Below are 19,535 nucleotides of genomic sequence, written 5' to 3' on the forward strand. Positions count from 1 at the left end.
AACTTGCCTGCCTAGTGCAAAGGTGGCGGACCTCACATGTCACCTAGAGAGGATTTTAGACAGTGTTGGGGAGGAGCCGGTTGTTGTGGTACATGTGGGCACCAACGACATAGGAAAATGTGGGAGAGAAGTTCTGGAAGCCAAATTTAGGATTTTAGGTAGAAAATTGAAATCCAGAACCTCCAGGGTGGCATTCTCTGAAATGCTCCCTGTTCCACGCGCAGGGCTCCGGAGTCTCAATGCGTGGATGAGGCGATGGTACAGGGAAGAGGAATTCAGTTTTATAAGGAACTGGGGAACCTTTTGGGGAAGGGGGAGTCTTTTTCCAAGAGATGGGCTCCACCTTAACCAGGGTGGAACCAGACTGCTGGCGCTAACCTTTAAAAAGGAGATGGAGCAGCTTTTAAACTAGAACAAAGGCAAAAGCTGACAGTCGCTCAGCAGCGCATGGTTCGGAGGGAGGTTATCTTCAAAGGATACTAAGGATGCATTAGAATTAGGGCATCCCGACAGTGAGGTTCCAATAATAAGAAAAGCAGTCCAAGTGTGTATAAGTAAAGAATCACCTGAGCTAAAGGATTCCAAATTATCCCCATCAACTAAAAAGCAGGTTGTTAATACAAACAAAAAACCACTTTGAAATGTTTGTATGCTAAGGGGGTAATTTTCAAAAGGAGTTACGCGCATAAATGTAGCTACTTTTGTAGCAATTTTCAAACGCTATTTACTCACGTAAAGTGCATTTACGTGAGTAAATCCTATGGACAATTCAATGGCATATATTGTAGCAATTTTCAAAAACCCACTTACTCGAGTAAAGTGCATTTACTCGAATAAAGCCCAGTTTTTCTCAAGTAAATGCTTTTAAAAATCAGGCCCTAAGCCTTCCCATATGTATGTAAGCCTTCCCTTACATATTATGGGAGTGTTACGGGAAGGCTTATTATGGGAGTGTTATGGGAAGGCTTACATACATATGTATGTAAGCCTTCCCATAACACTCGTCCTTGCCTCATCCTCCATGGACCTTCTCATCCTAAGCTCAGATGCCTAAGCACTTTTTCTTCCGCTACCTAAGCTATTTAATATATGTATATTAGTTTCATTAAATCTATGGTAACCCTCCGCTACCCTCCCCCCCCCCCACCTTCCAACCCCCTTCCAACCCCTCATTCCTACCCCCTCCCTCGGAATACCTTGTTACCCGAAAAAGCCAACTCTTATCAGTTCTTACCAGTTTTGACACGTTACTCCCCATGCTTAAGCTGTATCCAAGTTTTTCTCTCCCCCTGTTCTATGTAAGACAACTTTGTCACTGTTTTTTATGGTTGCAATGTAAACTGGAGTGATAATTAACTCTGTTATTTGAACTTCAGTATAGAAAAGTTATAAATAAATAAATAAATAATGCCAGGAGTCTAAGAAGTAAGATGGGAGAGTTAGAGTGTAAAGCAGTAAATGATGAGATTGACATAATTGGCATCTCAGAAACCTGTGGAAGGAGGATAACCAATAGGACAGTGCAGGATTGGCTGTTCTCTACTCTGCAGTTTCTGCTTCAGTAACACCCCATTCCCTCCTATCCCCTATAGAACAGGATTAGGGAGCAGAATGGCTGATCTATTCTCTGCAGTTTCTGCTTCAGTAACACCCCTTCCCCTCTTATCCTATATAGAATAGGAGGAGAGGGGCTGGATTAGGGAGCAGAATGGCTCATCTATTCTCTGCAGTTTCTGCTTCAGTAACACCCCTTCCCCTCCTATCCTCTATAGAACAGGAGGAGAGGGGCTGGATTAGGGAGCAGAATGGCTGACCTATTCTCTGCAGTTTCTGCTTCAGTAACACCCCTTCCCCTCCTATCCCCTATAGAACAGGAGGGAGCTGGATTAGGGAGCAGAATGGCTGATCTATTCTCTGGAGTTTCTGCTTCAAGAACACCCCTTCCCCTCCTATCCCCTATAGAACAGGGGAGGGGCTGGATTAGGGAGCAAAATGGCTGATCTATTCTCTGCAGTTTCTGCTTCAGTAACACCCCTTCCCCTCCTATCCTCTATAGAACAGGAGGAGAGGGGCTGAATTAGGCAGCAGAATGGCTGATCTATACTCTGCAGTTTCTGCTTCAGTAATGCCCCTTCCCCTCCTATCCTGTATAGAACAGGAGGGAGCTGGATTAGGGAGCAGAATGGCTGATCTATATTCTGCATTTTTTGCTTCAGTAACGCCCCTTCCCCTCCTATCCTCTATAGAACAGGAGGAGAGGGGCTGGATTAGGGAGCAGAATGGCTGATCTATACTCTGCGGTTTCTGCTTCAGTAACACCCCTTCCCCTCCTATCCCCTATAGAACAGGAGGGAGCTGGATTAGGGAGCAGAATGGCTGATCTATTCTCTGCAGTTTCTGCTTCAGTAATACCCCTTCCCCTCCTATCCCCTATAGAGTAGGAGGAGAGGGGCTGGATTAGGGAGCAGAATGGGCTGCTCTCTACTCTGCTTCAGTTTACCCCCTCCTCTCCTGCAGGCTGCCTATAGGGGAGGGGTTGGAGCAGAACATCCCTGCACCTTTGCCTCTTAAATCTGAAAAGAAGTGTCAAAACGGCATATCCGTGTGCTAGGCCATCCTCCCAGGAATGAAGCCCTGGAAACAAAACATGCCACCTGTTGACCAGCAGCTTTCAGCGGTCTTTATTTCTACATATGAAAGAGCAGGGTGAGGGGAAGGACATATTTACAAATCACTTTTTTTCCTAGGGTCCCAGCTTCCTGGAGTCAGTAAGGGGGGGAGAGCAGCACAGTTTGATGTTCTCACTGCTTCTGAGGAAAACGTTAGGATGCCCCAGCAGCTCCGCTCAGTCCGGAGACCTTTTCCTATTGGGCTTCCGTTTCTCCTCGGCATGACAGTATGCTGAATAAGAACTGATCTCACGTTCAGCACAGTTTCATCTTCTCCCTTAGGGGCAGTGTCTCCAAATGGCTTTGCTTTGCGTGCACTTTGACAGGAATGAACTCCACTCGTAAGCCAGGGTTTTTTGTTTTTTTTTTTGCGAATGTTCTCAGTCTCGGGGTTTTCCTGCTAATGCCCCCTTTGAATACTTGCATTGTGCCAAGCAGCACCTCCCTCTGGGATCACATCTGCTACGGTTGCTGTCTCTTTCTGCCCCCTTTTCCTGCTCTCTGTATCTCTTAAGTGCTTGAGGGTTTTTCTCTCTACGTCCATTCGCTGTACGGAACGGTCATTTGGTCGTGACCCCTCCTATCAGCAATGCCATTCTTCTGTTTCTCTCCTTTTCCGCGTTGTCCAGTTTTCTTGCATTGAGCGTTTTATCAGTTTGAGAATGGGAAACGGCCCCCCCCCCCCCCCCCCCGGTGGTCCAGTTCTCTCATGGTCGTCATCCCAGTGCTTTTCTGGGACAGCGATGTTTACATCATTTCCGGTGGATGAGCCCCGCCACTGTCTTGGGGGCTCTCTGGACACAGGCCTTCTGACTTCAGCCCGTCGCACCCAGCGAGGAGATGGGTAACCAGTTCCAGGTCTGCTTTACCGATTCTGCATTTGTCTGTTTCCCCATTTTTTTTTCTGTGCTGGCTGGAAACCATCCACTGTCCTGTGCTGCAATTATCAGTCTCTCTCCTTAGCCATTCCTCTGTGAGACTTTGATCTATGTGGGATATCGGAAGTTATTCTTTGTATTTCCACTGCATTTGTGCTTTAACTAATTGTTTTTCCTTGCTTGCTGGTCTGATTCTTTCCAATTTTTTCTCTCTTATTTTGCTAATTCTGTAGCTTCTTTCCCTTCATGTACTCATTCCTTCTGTTTAAGAAGTTTAAGAATGGAGGCTGACTGTGGTTATTTACTTTCAGACTTCAGCACTTCTTGAGTATTTAGGTCTGTTGATACTGTTTAATATGCCCAGAGTCTTATGTTGATAGCTTTGTATGTGTAATCTATTTCTGTCAGGCTTATACCGCCTTTAGCTCTATTGATGTATAATCTTGGCACACACTGATTCTTGTAAATGATAGGCATGGAGGAGTTTTCTTCTTTTTACATCCAATTTCTCAAGATCTTTATATGAGACCAGTCTGCGATTACAAAGCTGTATGAGAGTGTGGGGATTGCAAGTTGATGGATAGCTTGTATCTTATTCCTTGCTGTTAAAGCATTTTTCAATATCAGTTTCCTGTAGCAATCTGCTGATCTTTCCTCTCAGTAATTCTTCTCTACTTGTAGATATTATACTTATATACACCTTCCTGCTCAAATTCCTTGATATAGCTTTCTCTAGTGGGCATTTTATTTTCCTGTGTTGCCTCAGAGAAGTGACACAGCTGGCACTCTTCACATAGTGCATGAGTGTGGTTTCTTACCCTTGAGAGTTCCAACACATTGCATTTCCAACAAAAACATTTCTCTCTGTTTTGATATCTGCACAGTCTCCCGCTTCCTGACTGACACCTCTGCTGGAATAAGAGACTCATTTTCATGCAGAAGCTTTCTCCTCATTCAGATTTGCTACATTTTTATGTGCATTCTCTGATGTCGAATAAGTTGCGACTCATTGTTGAAACTTTTCTCACACTCTGCACATTTGAAAGGCCTTTCCCCTTGGTGAATCCTTCGATGTCGACGAAGATCAGAGTTATGGCTGAAGCCCTTCTCACACTCGGTGCATTTGTATGGTTTCTCCCCAGTGTGGGTTCTCTGATGCCGGAGCAGATCCGAGTCATTCCGGAAGCTGCTCTTACACTCTGTACATCTGTACGGCCTTTCCCCGGTGTGGACTCTCTGATGACGAAGAAGATGGGAGCCATCGCGGAAGCTTTTCTCGCACACTGCACACTGGAATGGCCTTTCCCCGGTGTGGATTCTCTGATGCCGAAGAAGATGGGAGTCACGACGGAAGCTTTTCTCACACTCTGTACACTTATAGGGTCTCTCTCCCGTGTGGATTCTCTGGTGTTGAATCAGAACGGACTTGTAGCAGAAGCTTTTCTCACACTCATTGCACTTATGTGGTCTCTCCCCTGTATGGATTTTCTGATGCCGGATGAGGTGGAAGTCACGACGAAAGCTTTTCTTGCACTGACCACATGTATAGGGTCTCTCTCCCGTGTGGATTTTCTGATGCTGAAGGAGAATGGACTTATAACAAAAGCTTTTGCCACACAAGGTGCATGTATGTGGCCTTTCCAGAGATTTGTTGTCTCCAAAAGTATGGATTTTCTCAGGTTGGAGAAGCTGCAAGTCGCAAGCGAAGTTTGTCTCACATTCTGCTCCTTCATATGGTTTGCCTTCTATGAGCTGGACAACACTCGAGCCTTCTTCACTCTTGGGATATATATATAGCCCCTCCCTGGCATGAGTTCTCTGGTGCCGCAGGAGATGTGTGGTTTGACGAAAGTTTCGCCCACACTCTGTACATGGGAAGGGTCTCTCCCCAGTGTGGATTCGTTGGTGTTTTATAAGGCCTCCCTTCTCACTGAAGCCGTTCCCACATGCAATGCACTGAAATGGTCTCTGCCGTCTGTGGGTTCTCTGGTGTACGATTAAGTTTTTCTTGTGACTGAAGCTTTTCCCACACTCGAAGCATGGAAAGGATCTCTCTGCCATGTGGAGTCTGTGTAGCATTGTGAAGTCTTTCTTGTGACTGTACTTTTTCTCAGACTCGGCCCTTTCAGGACTCCCACCTTGGAGGTGGTTTCTCCAGGGCATGAGTGAATTTGAGCCGAGACTAATCCATCTCTTGCAGTCTTTGAAGCTTGGGGGTCTCTCTCTTCCTGAACACATTCTCTGGTGTAGGAATAGATTTGTCTTCAGTGAGAATTGTTTACCACACTGAGCACATGCAAAGAGTCTTTTCCCTTCATGGGTTTTCTGATGTTCAACATATTGCGACTCATGAGCAAAACCTTCCCCACATTCCGCACACTGATAGAGATTGTCCCCAGCGTGAAGTCTCTGATGCTGAACAAATTCTGAGACAGAAGAAAAACCTTCCTCACAGTCAAGATATTTACATTGTCCCTCCCCAGAATGGACTACGTCATTATCACCATCAGCGGGTCCATAAATCACCTCTTCCTTGAAGGTTCTTAGATTTCCTGGAAAGGTTGTTTCACCTTCACTACATACAGAAGGTCTTTCTGATATGTAAGTTGGAATGTTCTCCAAAACGGTTACCTCAGCATCAGTATGTGGATATGCTTTCTCTTCGGTGTTGGCTCTTGTGCTCTGTGGGATGGTTACATCACTGTCAGAACACATGAATTGTCTCTCTCCTGTGAGGGTTAGTATGGTCTGTAAAAAGTCTTTTTCAGTCTCAGAATCTACAGAGGGTTTCTCTTCTGGGGGGGTTTGTGGGTAATACAGAAAGCTTATTTCACTATCAGTACATGCATCATCATTAAATATATAGGGCATGTCTTCTGGCTGGGATGCTGCCATCTCTAGCAACGTTTCCTCGTACAGTTTTTCTCTCACATGAATCTTCTCATGGCGAATCCGATGATAGTTTTGACTAAAGCGTCTCCCACATTCTGTACATTTGTAGGGCCTCTCCCCACTATGCGTTCTTTGATGACGGACAAGGTGCCAGTGCTGGCTGAAGCCTTTTCCACACTGCATGCACTTATAAGGCCTCTCTCCAGTATGCATTCTGTGATGTCTGAGAAGGTTGGACTCGGAACAGAAGCTTTTCCCACATACAGAACATTGATAATGTCCCTCCCCAGGGGGAGCTTTGACATTTTGCAAAAATGTTCCTGCACTCTGAGAAGGCATGTGGGGTTTTACTTTAGTTACATGTGGGTACATGCTCTCACTATCTGCACTCATGTGTAGGCTCTCTCCTGTATGAGTTCCAGTGCTCTCTTGAAATGTTTTCTCATTATTAGTGCACACATATTCTGTTTCTCCTATGATTACTGGGAAGATTTCCTCACTGTCAAGATACTGATATGGTCTATCTCCTGTGTTTCCTAGAAGGGATTTCTCACTGTCATTATATGAATATGGTGTCTTTCCTATGTTCTGTAGAAAGGTTTTCTCTCCATCAGAACATGTAAATGGTTTCTCTCCCGTGTTCCCTGGAAAGATTTTCCTAAAATCAGCACATGAATAAGGTAACTCTCCTGTGTATTCTGGAAAGGTTTTCTCACTATCAATACATGGATAGGGTGTCTCTCCTATGATCCCTAGGAATGGTTTCTCACTATCCGTACATGTGTATGGTCTCTCTTCTGTCATCTCTGGAAAGCGTATCTCACCATCAGCACATGGATAAGGTCTCTCTCCTGTGTAATCTGGGAAGGGTTTCTCAGTACTAGTGCATATATATAGTCTCTCTCCTGTGTATTCTGGGAAGGGTTTCTCACTGTCTGTACAAGAATAGGATCTATCTCCTATGATCCCTGGAAAGGGTATCTCACTGTCCGTACATGGATACGGCATTCCTTCTGTGTTCCCTGGGAGGGCTTTCTCCCTATCAGAACATATGTATAATCTCTCTCCTGTGTACTCTGGAAAGGGTTTCTTACTCTCAGTACAAGGATAGAATCTGTCCCCAGTGATCCTTGAGAAGGGTATTTCACTGTCCGTACATGGATATGGTTTCGCTCCTGTGCTCCCCGGGAAGTTGATCTCGCTGTTGGTCCATGGAGAAGGGCTGTCTCCTGGGTTTCTCAGGAAGGGTTTCTCACTATCGACCCACGAATAGGGTCTTCCTCCTATGTCTCCTGGGAAGAGTTTCTGATCGTTAGTCCAAGGATAAGGGCTGTTTCCTGGGTTTCCCAGGAAGGCCCGCTCGTTGCTGGCATACTTGCAGATTTTCTCTCTCGTGTGAATTTGCTCATGCCGAATCCTATGGTAGTCCTGCCTGAAGCCTTTCCCGCACTTCGTACATTTGTACGGCCTCTCCCCGCTGTGAATTCTCTGATGTCGGACAAGATGTGAGTCGCAGCGGAAGCTTTTCTCACATTCAGCGCACTTATAAACTCTCTTTGTGGTGTGGCGCCGATGCGCGGGCGCTTGCGAGCTGCAGCCGAAACACTTTTCACCGTCTTTATCGGTAGAGGATTTCTCCCCCTCTGGGCGAGGCCTCTGATGTGCGGGGCCTCCCCCTCCGTTTTCCGCGCACGTGTGCGCTCTTTCCCTCACGTGGCGCTTCTGGTGCCACAGAAGCTGCGACTGGCGAGGGAAGCTTTTCTGGCACTCGCCGCAGGCGTGCTGGGCTTTCACGGCGTGGATTTTCCTGTGCTTGAAAAGCTGAGACTTGTGGGTGAAGCTCTTCTCGCACTCGGCGCACCGATGGAGTTTCTCCTTGCTGTGGGTCCGCTGGTGCCGGCGCAGGTTGGAAACGTCACGGAAACTTCTCTCGCACTCCGAACATTTGTGCGGCTTTTGGCCAGAGTGGATTGTTCTGTGGCGGTACAGGTGGGAGTCTATTCTGAAAGACTTCCCACATTCGGCGCATTTGTATGGCCTCTCCCCGGTGTGAATCGTCTGATGGCGGGTGAGATGCGAGTACTGACAAAAGCTCTTCCCACACACCGTGCACTTATGCGGTCTCACCCCACTGTGGCTTTTCTGATGTCTGAACAGGTGCCAGTCGTGGCTGAAGCTTTTCTCGCACTGCGGGCATTTATAGGGTCTCTTCTTTGTCTGCTGTCCCGTGTTCTCTGGCGAGATTTCCTCACTCTCGCTAGCTGGATGCAGTCTTTCTCCTGCGTCCCCTGAAACGGCTTTCTCGCTGTCCGTACGTAAGGGCTGTACCTTGCCCATGTTCTCTGAAGAGGTCCTCTCAGCGTCGGGTCTCTCTCCTGTGTGCTCTGGAAAGGATTTCTCACTGTCGGGGCAAGGGTTGGGTCTCTCTCCTGCGGCATGTTCTTGCTTGTGAGTGTGGAAACTGCTCCCGTCCCTTTCGGATTCCATTTCCAAAGGTTGCAGATGTCTCGCTGCATCTTCCTTCGGGGATTGGTCACCTGCTGGACAGGAAAGAGGAGAGGACAGGCCTCAGACTGACTTTTGTCTTTCCATATTGACAGCACTCCGTGGGACGTGTTCTCCGGAGACTCTGGGGAGGGTCTCCCATACATGCGCCATGGACAAAGCAGCTGAAACATTAACCAGAGTGCGTTTCTAGAGGTGTTCCCTACAGGCAGCACAGACCCCCTAATGCCTAAGGCATGGCAATATGCGTGTCACCTGCCAGCAAAATGTGCAGCTCCGGAGAGGGCTGTGAAGAATGCCTTTTCTAAATCATAGTTCCACTCCTGCATTTCGCTGCTAGTAGGGCGGGAAAAGGCAAGGACAGGAAGAAGAAGAAGAGTGCCTAGTGATTACAGCAATGGGCTGGGAACCAGGGAATCCGCTTCTCCCACTGATACTCCTTGTATCACTTTACCTTCCATCACCTCAGCTATCTATTAAATTATGAGCTACAGGAACTGAGGCATATTAGCAAGGGTAGGGGGGGTGTGTGTGTGTGTGAGGGAAGCTTGCACTGCTGCTGCTCATGCTGTGGTGGGGCAGTGTGAATGTGTGTGGGGGAAGCTTGCATGGCTGTTGCCTGTGCTGTCCCTGTTCCATGGTGGGGTTGTGTGTGGGTGTGTGTGAAGCTTGCACTGCTGCTGCCTGTGCTGTACCTGTTCTGTACTGGGGCAGTATGTGGGGTAAGCTTGCACTGCCTCTGCTGTTCCTATTTTGTCATGGGACAGTGTGTGTGTGTGTGTGTGTGTGTGTCCGTGCACATGTGTGTGTGTGTGTGTGTGTGTGTGTTGGAGGAGGGGATAACTTGCACTGCATTTTCAGTGTTGTCAGTCTGGCACCTGAGAGAAATACTCCTATATCTCTCTTCTGGGGAGAGACAGAGAGAGAAAAAGGAATTTTTCTCTGATAACTGAAACCTATTAAGTTCCTACAAAAAATGTCATATGAACACAGATGCTTCATTTTGTATTTGGTATGATTTTCTTACTAACCTGAGAAGGAGTGTTCGGCTGTTTCCTGGGGTTCCCTGACACAGGGCGTGTCGCCTCGCTCAATGCTTGATATGATGTCAGGTTTGAGGATTGGGCAGCCTGCTTACAGGGAAAGCAGAAGCAGAATTACTTGTTCAAAGGTAACCTTAAGACACACAATGTCTACAATCTATCTGATTCACACATAGGACCAGCCAGAGAAAGAGAAACAGCGAAAAATCAAATAAACAAACAGATACACAGGTCCAGCTGGAGAAGTCAATCAGAAACACACAGACAGTCAAAGAATCCAACGAGAGCTATGGAAATAGACACAAAATTCAAGTAGAGACATGGGTCCAGCCAAAGAAACCAACCAGAGTCACAGAACCAGACAAAAAACCCATACAGAGAAACAGAATCATCTATAGAATCCTATCAGAGACAGAGTATTAACCTAAGCATCTGCCCAGAGACATGAGATCTGTCAAAGAAACCAACCAGGAACACAGAACCAACCAAAGGACCCAACCAGAGAGATGGAACCAAAAAACCCATCCAGAGAAACAGGATCATCTATAAAATCCTATCAGAGACAGAGTATTAACCTAAGCATCTGCCCAGAGACAGGAGATCTGTCAAAGAAACCAACCAGGAACACAGAACCAACCAAAGGACCCAACCAGAGAGATGGAACCAAAAAACCCATCCAGAGAAACAGGATCATCTATAAAATCCTATCAGAGACAGAGTATTAACCTAAGCATCTGCCCAGAGACATGAGATCTGTCAAAGAAACCAACCAGGAACACAGAACCAACCAAAGGACCCAACCAGAGAGATGGAACCAAAAAACCCATCCAGAGAAACAGGATCATCTATAAAATCCTATCAGAGACAGAGTATTAACCTAAGCATCTGCCCAGAGACAGGAGATCTGTCAAAGAAACCAACCAGGAACACAGAACCAACCAAAGGACCCAACCAGAGAGATGGAACCAAAAAACCCATCCAGAGAAACAGGATCATCTATAAAATCCTATCAGAGACAGAGTATTAACCTAAGCATCTGCCCAGAGACATGAGATCTGTCAAAGAAACCAACCAGGAACACAGAACCAACCAAAGGACCCAACCAGAGAGATGGAACCAAAAAACCTATCCAGAGAAACAGGATCATCTATAAAATCCTATCAGAGACAGAGTATTAACCTAAGCATCTGCCCAGAGACATGAGATCTGTCAAAGAAACCAACCAGGAACACAGAACCAACCAAAGGACCCAACCAGAGAGATGGAACCAAAAAACCCATCCAGAGAAACAGGATCATCTATAAAATCCTATGAGATAGATAATATCAACATAAGGATCCGCTCAGAGACATGAGATCTGACAAATAAATCAACCAGGAACATGGAACCAACCTAAGGACCCAACCAGAGAGATGGGACCAGTCAAAAAAACCCATCCAGAGAAACAGGATCATCTACAGAATCCTATGAGAGACACAGTATCAACCTAAGGATCTGCCCATAGACATGAGATCTGTCAAAGAAACAAACCAGGAACACAGAACCAACCAAAGGGCCCAACAAGAGAGATAGGACCAGAGGAAAAAAATCCAGAGAAACAGGATCATCTATAGAATCCTATCAGAGACACAGTATCGACCTAAGGATCTGCCCAGTGACATGAGATGTGTCAAAGAAACCCACCAGGAATATGGATCTAATCTAAGGACCCAGCCCATCAAAGAAAACAACCAGGATTACAGGACCAGTCAAAGAATCCAACCTGGGAAACTGGGCCAGCCAAAGAACCCATCCAGAGACACAGAACCAGCCACAGAATCCAGCTGGCAGCCCAGAAGCAATCATTGGTTTTTCTACAATTAATTTGTTGGTCTGATAGGAGCACATTTTACTCTCCTGCTGTTAAGAGAAATTAGTTCGGGTCATACTATTGGAGCAATAATCCCCAAACAAACAGGGAGAAGTGCTCGATGCAATTTACTTGAATTTTAGTAAAGTCTTTGATAAGGTCCCGCATAGAAGACTCATGAACAAAATGAGAAGCTTGGGAGTCAACTCCAAGGTGTTGGCATGGATTACAAACTGATTGACGGATAGAAGACAGCGTGTGATGGTAAATGGAGCCTTCTCTGAAGAGAGAGCGGTGTTAAGCGGAGTGCCGCAGGGATCGGTGTTGGGACCAGTTCTGTTCAATATCTTTGTGAGCGACATTGCGGATGGGATAGAAGGTAAGGTTTGTCTATTTGCGGATGACACTAAGATCTGCAACAGAGTCAACATGCCGGAAGGAGTGGAGAGAATGAGACGGGATTTAAGGAAGTTTGAAGAGTGTTATGGCAGCTCGGATTCAATGCCAAGAAGCACAGAGTCCTGCATCCGGGATGTGGTAATCGAAAAGAGTCGGATGTGATGGGGGGGGGGGGGGGGGCGAGGAGGGGGTGAAGTACTGCTGTGCACGGAACAGGAAAGGGACCTTGGGGTGACAGTGTCTGGTGATCTGAAGACAGCAAAGCAATGTGACAAGGTGATAGCTAAAGCCAGAAGAATGCTGGGCTGCATAGAGAGAGGAATAACCAGTAAAAAAAAAAAAGGAAGTGATAATCCCCTTGTACAGGTCCTTGGTGAGGCCTCAGTTCTGGAGACCGAAACTCAAAAAGGCGAGAGACAGGATGGAGGCGGTCCAGAGAAGGGCGACCAAAATGGTGTGGGGGTCTCCATCAAATGACTTATGAGGAGAGGTTGAAGGACCTAAATCTGTATCCCCTGGAGGAGAGGAGGTGCAGGGGAGATATGATAACGACTTTCAGATACCGGAAAGGTTTTAATGATGCACATTCAACAAACCTTCTCCGTTGGAAAGAAAATCAGTAGAACTAGGGGTCATGAAATGAAACTCCAGGGAGGACGACTCAGAACCAACGTCAGGAAATATTTCTTCATGGAGAGGGTGGGGGATGCCTGGAATGCCCTCCCGGAGGAGGTGGTGAAGACAAAAAATGGTGAAAGATTTCAAAGGGGCAAGGGATAAACACTGTGGCTCCCTAAAGGCAAGGGAGAGGGAAATGAAGTAAGAGGCATGGGGTTAACTTGCTGGTGTGGCAGTTACTACCCTTAACCAATAAGCCTTCATACTGTTGATGCAACTCAATCATTGCTCGCTGCTTCAACAGCAGGAGGAAAAGAGTAATTGGATTCAGACAGCAACCAACAAGGACATGAATTTTACAGTCTGGGAAAACAAATAGGTATGGGGGTAACTTGCTGATGCGGCTGTTATTGCCCATAACCAATAAACCTGAAACTTTTGATGCAACGCCAACATTGCTCTTTGCTTCAACAGCAAGAGGTGACAGGGAATTGGACTCAAACAGCAACCAGCAAGGACATTGAACTGTACGGTCTGGGAAAACAAATAAGCATGGGGTTAACTTGCTTGATGCAGCAGTTACTACCCTTAACCAAAAAGCCTGATACTACACTTCTGATGCAACTCCAATACTGCTCTCTGCTTCAACGGCAGGGGAGGGAAGGAAATTGGACTCAAACAGTAACCAACAAGAGCTTGACCGTGGCGTTCTAAGTAAGTGATAAGAATGGGAAACTGGGAACGGTGGGAGCTTGCTGGGCAGACTGGATGGGCCATGAGGTCCTTTTCTGCCGTCACTTCTATGTTATGTTCTTTTACTGGAAACGAAAGACCTGCGTGGAGCTGATGAAGAGTCACTAAGGCAAAGGCTTTGCCCTTCAGCCCAGTTGTGGCTTTTATACCAGAGTACCTGCTGATCTCAGCTCAACAGCTTCGTTTTAGCATTCCAGAGTATTGCTAAGTCCTGAAATCTTCCAAACCCTAAGGCCTGATCCAGTGGGAAAGCAGCTTCACAGTCCTGTGCCGATACCCGCTATTCAGAAATGTTAACTAGGACATACGCAGGAAACATTATGAGAGAAAGTCCCCCCCCCTTGGCAAGTTTTTTCATTCTAAAGCCAAAGCTTGGCATTTCTGGTCCCAGGAGGAACGCCATCTCAGGCTTACACTACAGAACGCTGGGGCAGCGAATGCTGAGGGCCTCAGACCCAACCCGGTGCCTCGGCCACCCAGATGTGCTGCTGAGGGAGCTGCTTTCTTTGTAAACACGATGGTCCCCACGTCCAGCGCCTTCTCTACCGAACGCCCTGAAATTCCCCTCCCACTTCTCATGTGTCATAATGTACTCGTCACCTAACTATGGTTCACACCCTAAGGGAAAGCAAGCAAGCCACTCCATACCCACTGAGCTGAGGGTCTGATAATTCTCCTTCATCACGTCCCTGTAAAGCTCCTTCTGCCCTTCATCTAAATCCTCCCACTCCTCCTGGGAGAAATAGACGGCGATGTCCTCAAACGTCACCGGCACCTGAAACACAAACCAGAAACGCACTCAATACCTTCTGCAGCAGGAGCCTCCCAGTGCTGTCATTCACTTTTCAGTGCCTGTTTCTACATTTTATGTACCTTCCCTGTTGCTCATCCCTCGACAGAAAAGATGTGCACAACGTGCTTGAATTGCCAGGCATCCGGAGATACGGGATTAGTCAACACATCAATGGCTCATCTGGTCTCATGCGGCAAAGCTGCCATAGGGCTGATATTCCAAAAAAAAGCTGCGCTCCTAGAGACTCTTAACTTAGGGGCCCAACTTTCGGGCAGCTATTTTCAGTCAAACTTAGAGGCCTAAATTTTAGGCCTGCTATTTATGTGCTTAGATTTAAGCTCCTAAATTAGGTGCCTACTTCTGAAAATCAGTGCTAAGCCCTTAAACTTTGTTTCCTCGCCCTAATTCTGCCCTCATGGCCATCCACTTTTTAGGCTTCTAAATTTAGGGGCCTAGCAAAACCAGGAGCCTAAATTTAGGCCCTCGGCCCTAGTAAATTTCATAAGGACAGCTTTAGGGTGGAGGGTGAGAGAGATAGAGGGGGGCGGGGGAAGCTAGGGATGAGGAGGGTGAGCACTGAGAGGGTTGGGAGGGGAAAGGGATAAGATCATGGCATCTGGGGGGCTTGGCAGGATGAGCACTGAGCAGAGCAAAAGCGCCCACGTTTATTTGAGCTTCCCACCCCTGCACTGATCTCCTCGCCTCTTGCTCTCCCCCCCTTCACACACACACACCCGGGCAGAAGGATAGCAGCACTCCTCCTAGCTTTTCATTGTCTGCTGGCCCCTTGCTTGCATTTCAGTCATTTTCAACCTCCACCAAGCTTTCCATCTGTGTTGTGGCCCCTCTCTCTCACCCTTAGTTTCAGCTCTGAGAAAATCATGGTGTGTGGGGAGTGAGGAGAAACAAGAATGAGCAGGGTGGGAGGAGAGAGGAGATCATGGTGTGTGGGGAGTGAGGAGAAACAAGAATGAGCAGGGTGGGAGGAGAGAGGAGATCATGGTGTGTGGGGAGTGAGGAGAAACAAGAATGAGCAGGGTGGGAGGAGAGAGGAGATCATGGTGTGTGGGGAGTGAGGAGAAACAAGAATGAGCAGGGTGGGAGGAGAGAGGAGATCATGGTGTGTGGGGAGTGAGGAGAAACAAGAATGAGCAGGGTGGGAGGAGAGAGGAGATCATGGTGTGTGGGGAGTGAGGAGAAACAAGAATGAGCAGGGTGGGAGGAGAGAGGAGATCATGGTGTGTGGGGAGTGAGGAGAAACAAGAATGAACAGGGTGGGAGGAGAGAGGAGATCATGGTGGGTGGGGAGTGAGGAGATTAAGGCTGAGCAGGATCGGGGGGGAGGGAGATCATGGTGGATGGGGCATGAGAAGAGTGATGGCTGAGCAGCATTGGAGGAGGAGAGGACATCATAGGGCATGGAGAGTGAGGAGAAAGAAGGCTGCACAGGGTCAGGAGAAAAGAGTAGCTCATGGGAGGTAGGGGAGTGAGGAGAATGAAGACTGAGCAGGGAGGGGACAAAAAAGTAGTCTTGAGTCCATAGTGGAAGATTCATATTAAGGAGGAAGGGAGAGAAGAGGATAACATGGTGGGTAGGGCGAGAGAAGGATGAACGCTAAGCAGGATGGGGATAGAGAAAACATGAAGGGCAGTGAAATTACTCCCACTTTCTATGAGTTAGTCTTTCTCTGTCATTACAAATTAATCTCTCTCTTGGGGATCAGTCTCCCTCCATCACCACAGATTAATCCCCATCCTGAGGGTCAGTCTCCCTCCATCACCACAGATTAATCCCCATCCTGAGGGTCAGTCTCCCTCCATCACCACAGATTAATCCCCATCCTGAGGGTCGGTCTCCCTCCATCACCTCAGATTAATCCCCATCCTGAGGGTCGGTCTCCCTCCATCACCACAGATTAATCCCCATCCTGAGGGTCAGTCTCCCTCCATCACCACAGATTAATCCCCATCCTGACGGTCAGTCTCCCTCCATCACCACAGATTAATCCCCATCCTGAGGGTCGGTCTCCCTCCATCACCTCAGATTAATCCCCATCCTGACAGTCAGTCTCCCTCCATCACCACAGATTAATCCCCAACCTGACAGTCAGTCTCCCTCCATTACCACAGAATAATCCTCATCCTGAGGGTCAGTCTCCCTCCATCACCATAGATTAATTCCCATCCTGAGGGTCAGTCTCCCTCCATCACCACAGATTAATCCCCATCCTGAGGGTCAGTCTCCCTCCATCACCATTGATTAATTCCCATCCTGGCAGTCAGAATCCCTCCATCACCACAGATTAATCCCCATCCTGAGGGTCGGTCTCCCTCCATCACCACAGATTAATCCCCATCCTGAGGGTCGGTCTCCCTCCATCACCACAGATTAATCCCCATCCTGAGGGTCGGTCTCCCTCCATCACCACAGATTAATCCCCATCCTGAGGGTCGGTCTCCCTCCATCACCACAGATTAATCCCCATCCTGAGGGTCGGTCTCCCTCCATCACCTCAGATTAATCCCCATCCTGAGGGTCGGTCTCCCGCCATCACCTCAGATTAATCCCCATCCTGAGGGTCGGTCTCCCTCCATCACCACAGATTAATCCCCATCCTGAGGGTCAGTCTCCCTCCATCACCACAGATTAATCCCCATCCTGACGGTCAGTCTCCCTCCATCACCACAGATTAATCCCCATCCTGAGGGTCGGTCTCCCTCCATCACCTCAGATTAATCCCCATCCTGAGGGTCGGTCTCCCTCCATCACCTCAGATTAATCCCCATCCTGAGGGTCGGTCTCCCTCCATCACCACAGATTAATCCCCATCCTGAGGGTCAGTCTCCCTCCATCACCACAGATTAATCCCCATCCTGACGGTCGGTCTCCCTCCATCACCACAGATTAATCCCCATCCTGAGGGTCAGTCTCCCTCCATCACCACAGATTAATCCCCATCCTGAGGGTCAGTCTCCTTCCATCACCACAGATTAATCCCCATCCTGAGGGTCTGTGTCCCTTCATCACCACAGATTAATCCCCATCCTGAGGGTCAGTCTCCCTCCATCACCACAGATTAATCCCCATCCTGACAGTCAGAATTCCTCCATCACCACAGATTAATCTCCATCCTGAGGGTCAGTGTCCCTTCATCACCACAGATTAATCCCCATCCTGAGGGTCAGTCTCCCTCCATCACCACAGATTAATCCCCATCCTGACAGTCAGTCTCCCTCCATCACCACAGATTAATCCCCATCCTGACAGTCAGTCTCCCTCCATTACCACAGAATAATCCTCATCCTGAGGGTCAGTCTCCCTCCATCACCATAGATTAATCCCCATCCTGAGGGTCAGTCTCCCTCCATCACCACAGATTAATCCCCATCCTGACAGTCAGTCTCCCTCCATCACCACAGATTAATCCCCATCCTGACAGTCAGTCTCCCTCCATTACCACAGAATAATCCTCATCCTGAGGGTCAGTCTCCCTCCATCACCATAGATTAATTCCCATCCTGAGGGTCAGTCTCCCTCCATCACCACAGATTAATCCCCATCCTGAGGGTCAGTCTCCCTCCATCACCATTGATTAATTCCCATCCTGGCAGTCAGAATCCCTCCATCACCACAGATTAATCCCCATCCTGAAGGTCGGTCTCCCTCCATCACCACAGACTAATCTCCATCCTGAGGGTCAGTGTCCCTTCATCACCACAGATTAATCCCCATCCTGAGGGTCGGTCTCCCTCCATCACCACAGACTAATCTCCATCCTGAGGGTCAGTGTCCCTTCATCACCACAGATTAATCCCCATCCTGAGGGTCAGTGTCCCTTCATCACCACAGATTAATCCCCATCCTGACAGTCAGAATCCCTCTATCACCACAGATTAATCCCCATCCTGAGGGTCAGTCTCCCTCCATCACCACAGATTAATCCCCATCCTGACAGTCAGTGTCCCTCCATCACCACAGATTAATCCCCATCCTGACAGTCAGTCTCCCTCCATCACCACAGATTAATCCCCATCCTGAGGGTCAGTCTCCCTCCATCACCACAGATTAATCCCAATCCTGAGGGTCAGTCTCCCTCCATCACCACAGATTAATCCCCATCCTGAGGGTCAGTCTCCCTCCATCACCACAGATTAATCCCCATCCTGACAGTCAGTCTCCCTCCATCACCACAGATTAATCCCCATCCTGAGGGTCGGTGTCCCTTTGCTTCAGACCCATCCTTCTTCGCATATCAGTCTTCCTGAATCCCTCCAGATTAATCTCTCTCCTGTGGGTCCATGCCTCCCCCATTGCTTCAGTTTTAGTGCATTTCTGGTTCTCCGGGTTACTCAGACACCTTGTGGGGCTCTTCCCTAACTTCCTGCACCCAAACTGCTCTCTCACCTGCGCTGGACCTTCTCCAGCCATCCTCCTCCTCCTCATGCAGCTGCAGGAAGAGCTTCTTCTCCCGGGCCCTGCCCTGCAAGAGAAGCAGCAATGCAAACATCAGACCCCCACCGCACCATTTCTCTCCTCCCTCCCCCTGCCTCTCCCCATCTCGCTCCCTCTCCTTCTTCCTCACTGCCATTTCTGCCTCCTCCTCCTCCCTCTTTTTCACACTCTGCCTGCCTTTCTTCCTGCTTCCCCCCCCCCCATACTACTCCCCTTCCCCTAATTCTACCTCTCCTCCCCCACAATCCCTCACTGTCTCTCCCCTTTGTTCCCTCCCAGGCTTCTTCTCCCTCCCCCATTGGTTTCTCCCTCCCTGGTCTTCCAGGCTGTCTCTTTATCTGATTCTCTCCCACCCGCTACCCTTCCTGCGCTCTCTTTATTCCGCTCCCCCTCCCCTCTCTCCCCCTTTCTAGTCTCTACTCTGAACGCTCCCTAGCTGCTCCCTTCCGCCCACCTTAAGGCTTTCACTTCCTCCCCTCTCCATTTCTCCCCACCCCCTCTCTTCTTCCCTCCCCTCTCCCTCTGTTGACACTAATCTTTCTCTCTCCCCCCCCCCTCCCTCCAACTCCCTCATCTGTTTCCTCCTCCTCCTCCACCATCCTCCTTTTCCTATGGCTCCCTGTTTTTGATGTGCCCTGCTCTCCCTCCCTCCTCGCTCTCTGTCCGTTTCTCCACCTTCCCCC

The 19,535-nt window shown here is 48.3% G+C and overlaps 1 protein-coding gene across 4 annotated transcripts; it reads right to left on the reverse strand.

Moving 5' to 3' along the window:
* Positions 1 to 2,969: 2,969 nt before the first annotated feature.
* LOC115083640 (zinc finger protein 850-like) lies at positions 2,970 to 18,934 on the reverse strand. 4 transcript variants are annotated; one of them, XM_029587579.1, is made up of 4 exons: positions 18,805 to 18,934; positions 14,255 to 14,381; positions 9,976 to 10,074; positions 2,970 to 8,976 (listed from the first exon to the last, which is right to left on the reverse strand). In XM_029587579.1, the coding sequence occupies exons 1-4, from the start codon at positions 18,841 to 18,843 to the stop codon at positions 4,511 to 4,513; spliced, it is 4,731 nt and encodes a 1,576-aa protein (XP_029443439.1). In that variant the 5' UTR covers positions 18,844 to 18,934; the 3' UTR covers positions 2,970 to 4,510. The 4 variants fall into 4 exon arrangements, with proteins under 4 accessions (XP_029443439.1, XP_029443437.1, XP_029443438.1 ...); XM_029587577.1 differs by having other exon boundaries at positions 2,970 to 8,979; XM_029587578.1 differs by having other exon boundaries at positions 9,976 to 10,077.
* Between the last annotated feature and the right edge of the window lie 601 nt (positions 18,935 to 19,535).

Source organism: Rhinatrema bivittatum, chromosome 2 (genome assembly GCF_901001135.1).
Source record: "Rhinatrema bivittatum chromosome 2, aRhiBiv1.1, whole genome shotgun sequence".
In the NCBI taxonomy this organism is placed as follows: Eukaryota; Metazoa; Chordata; class Amphibia; order Gymnophiona; family Rhinatrematidae; genus Rhinatrema; species Rhinatrema bivittatum.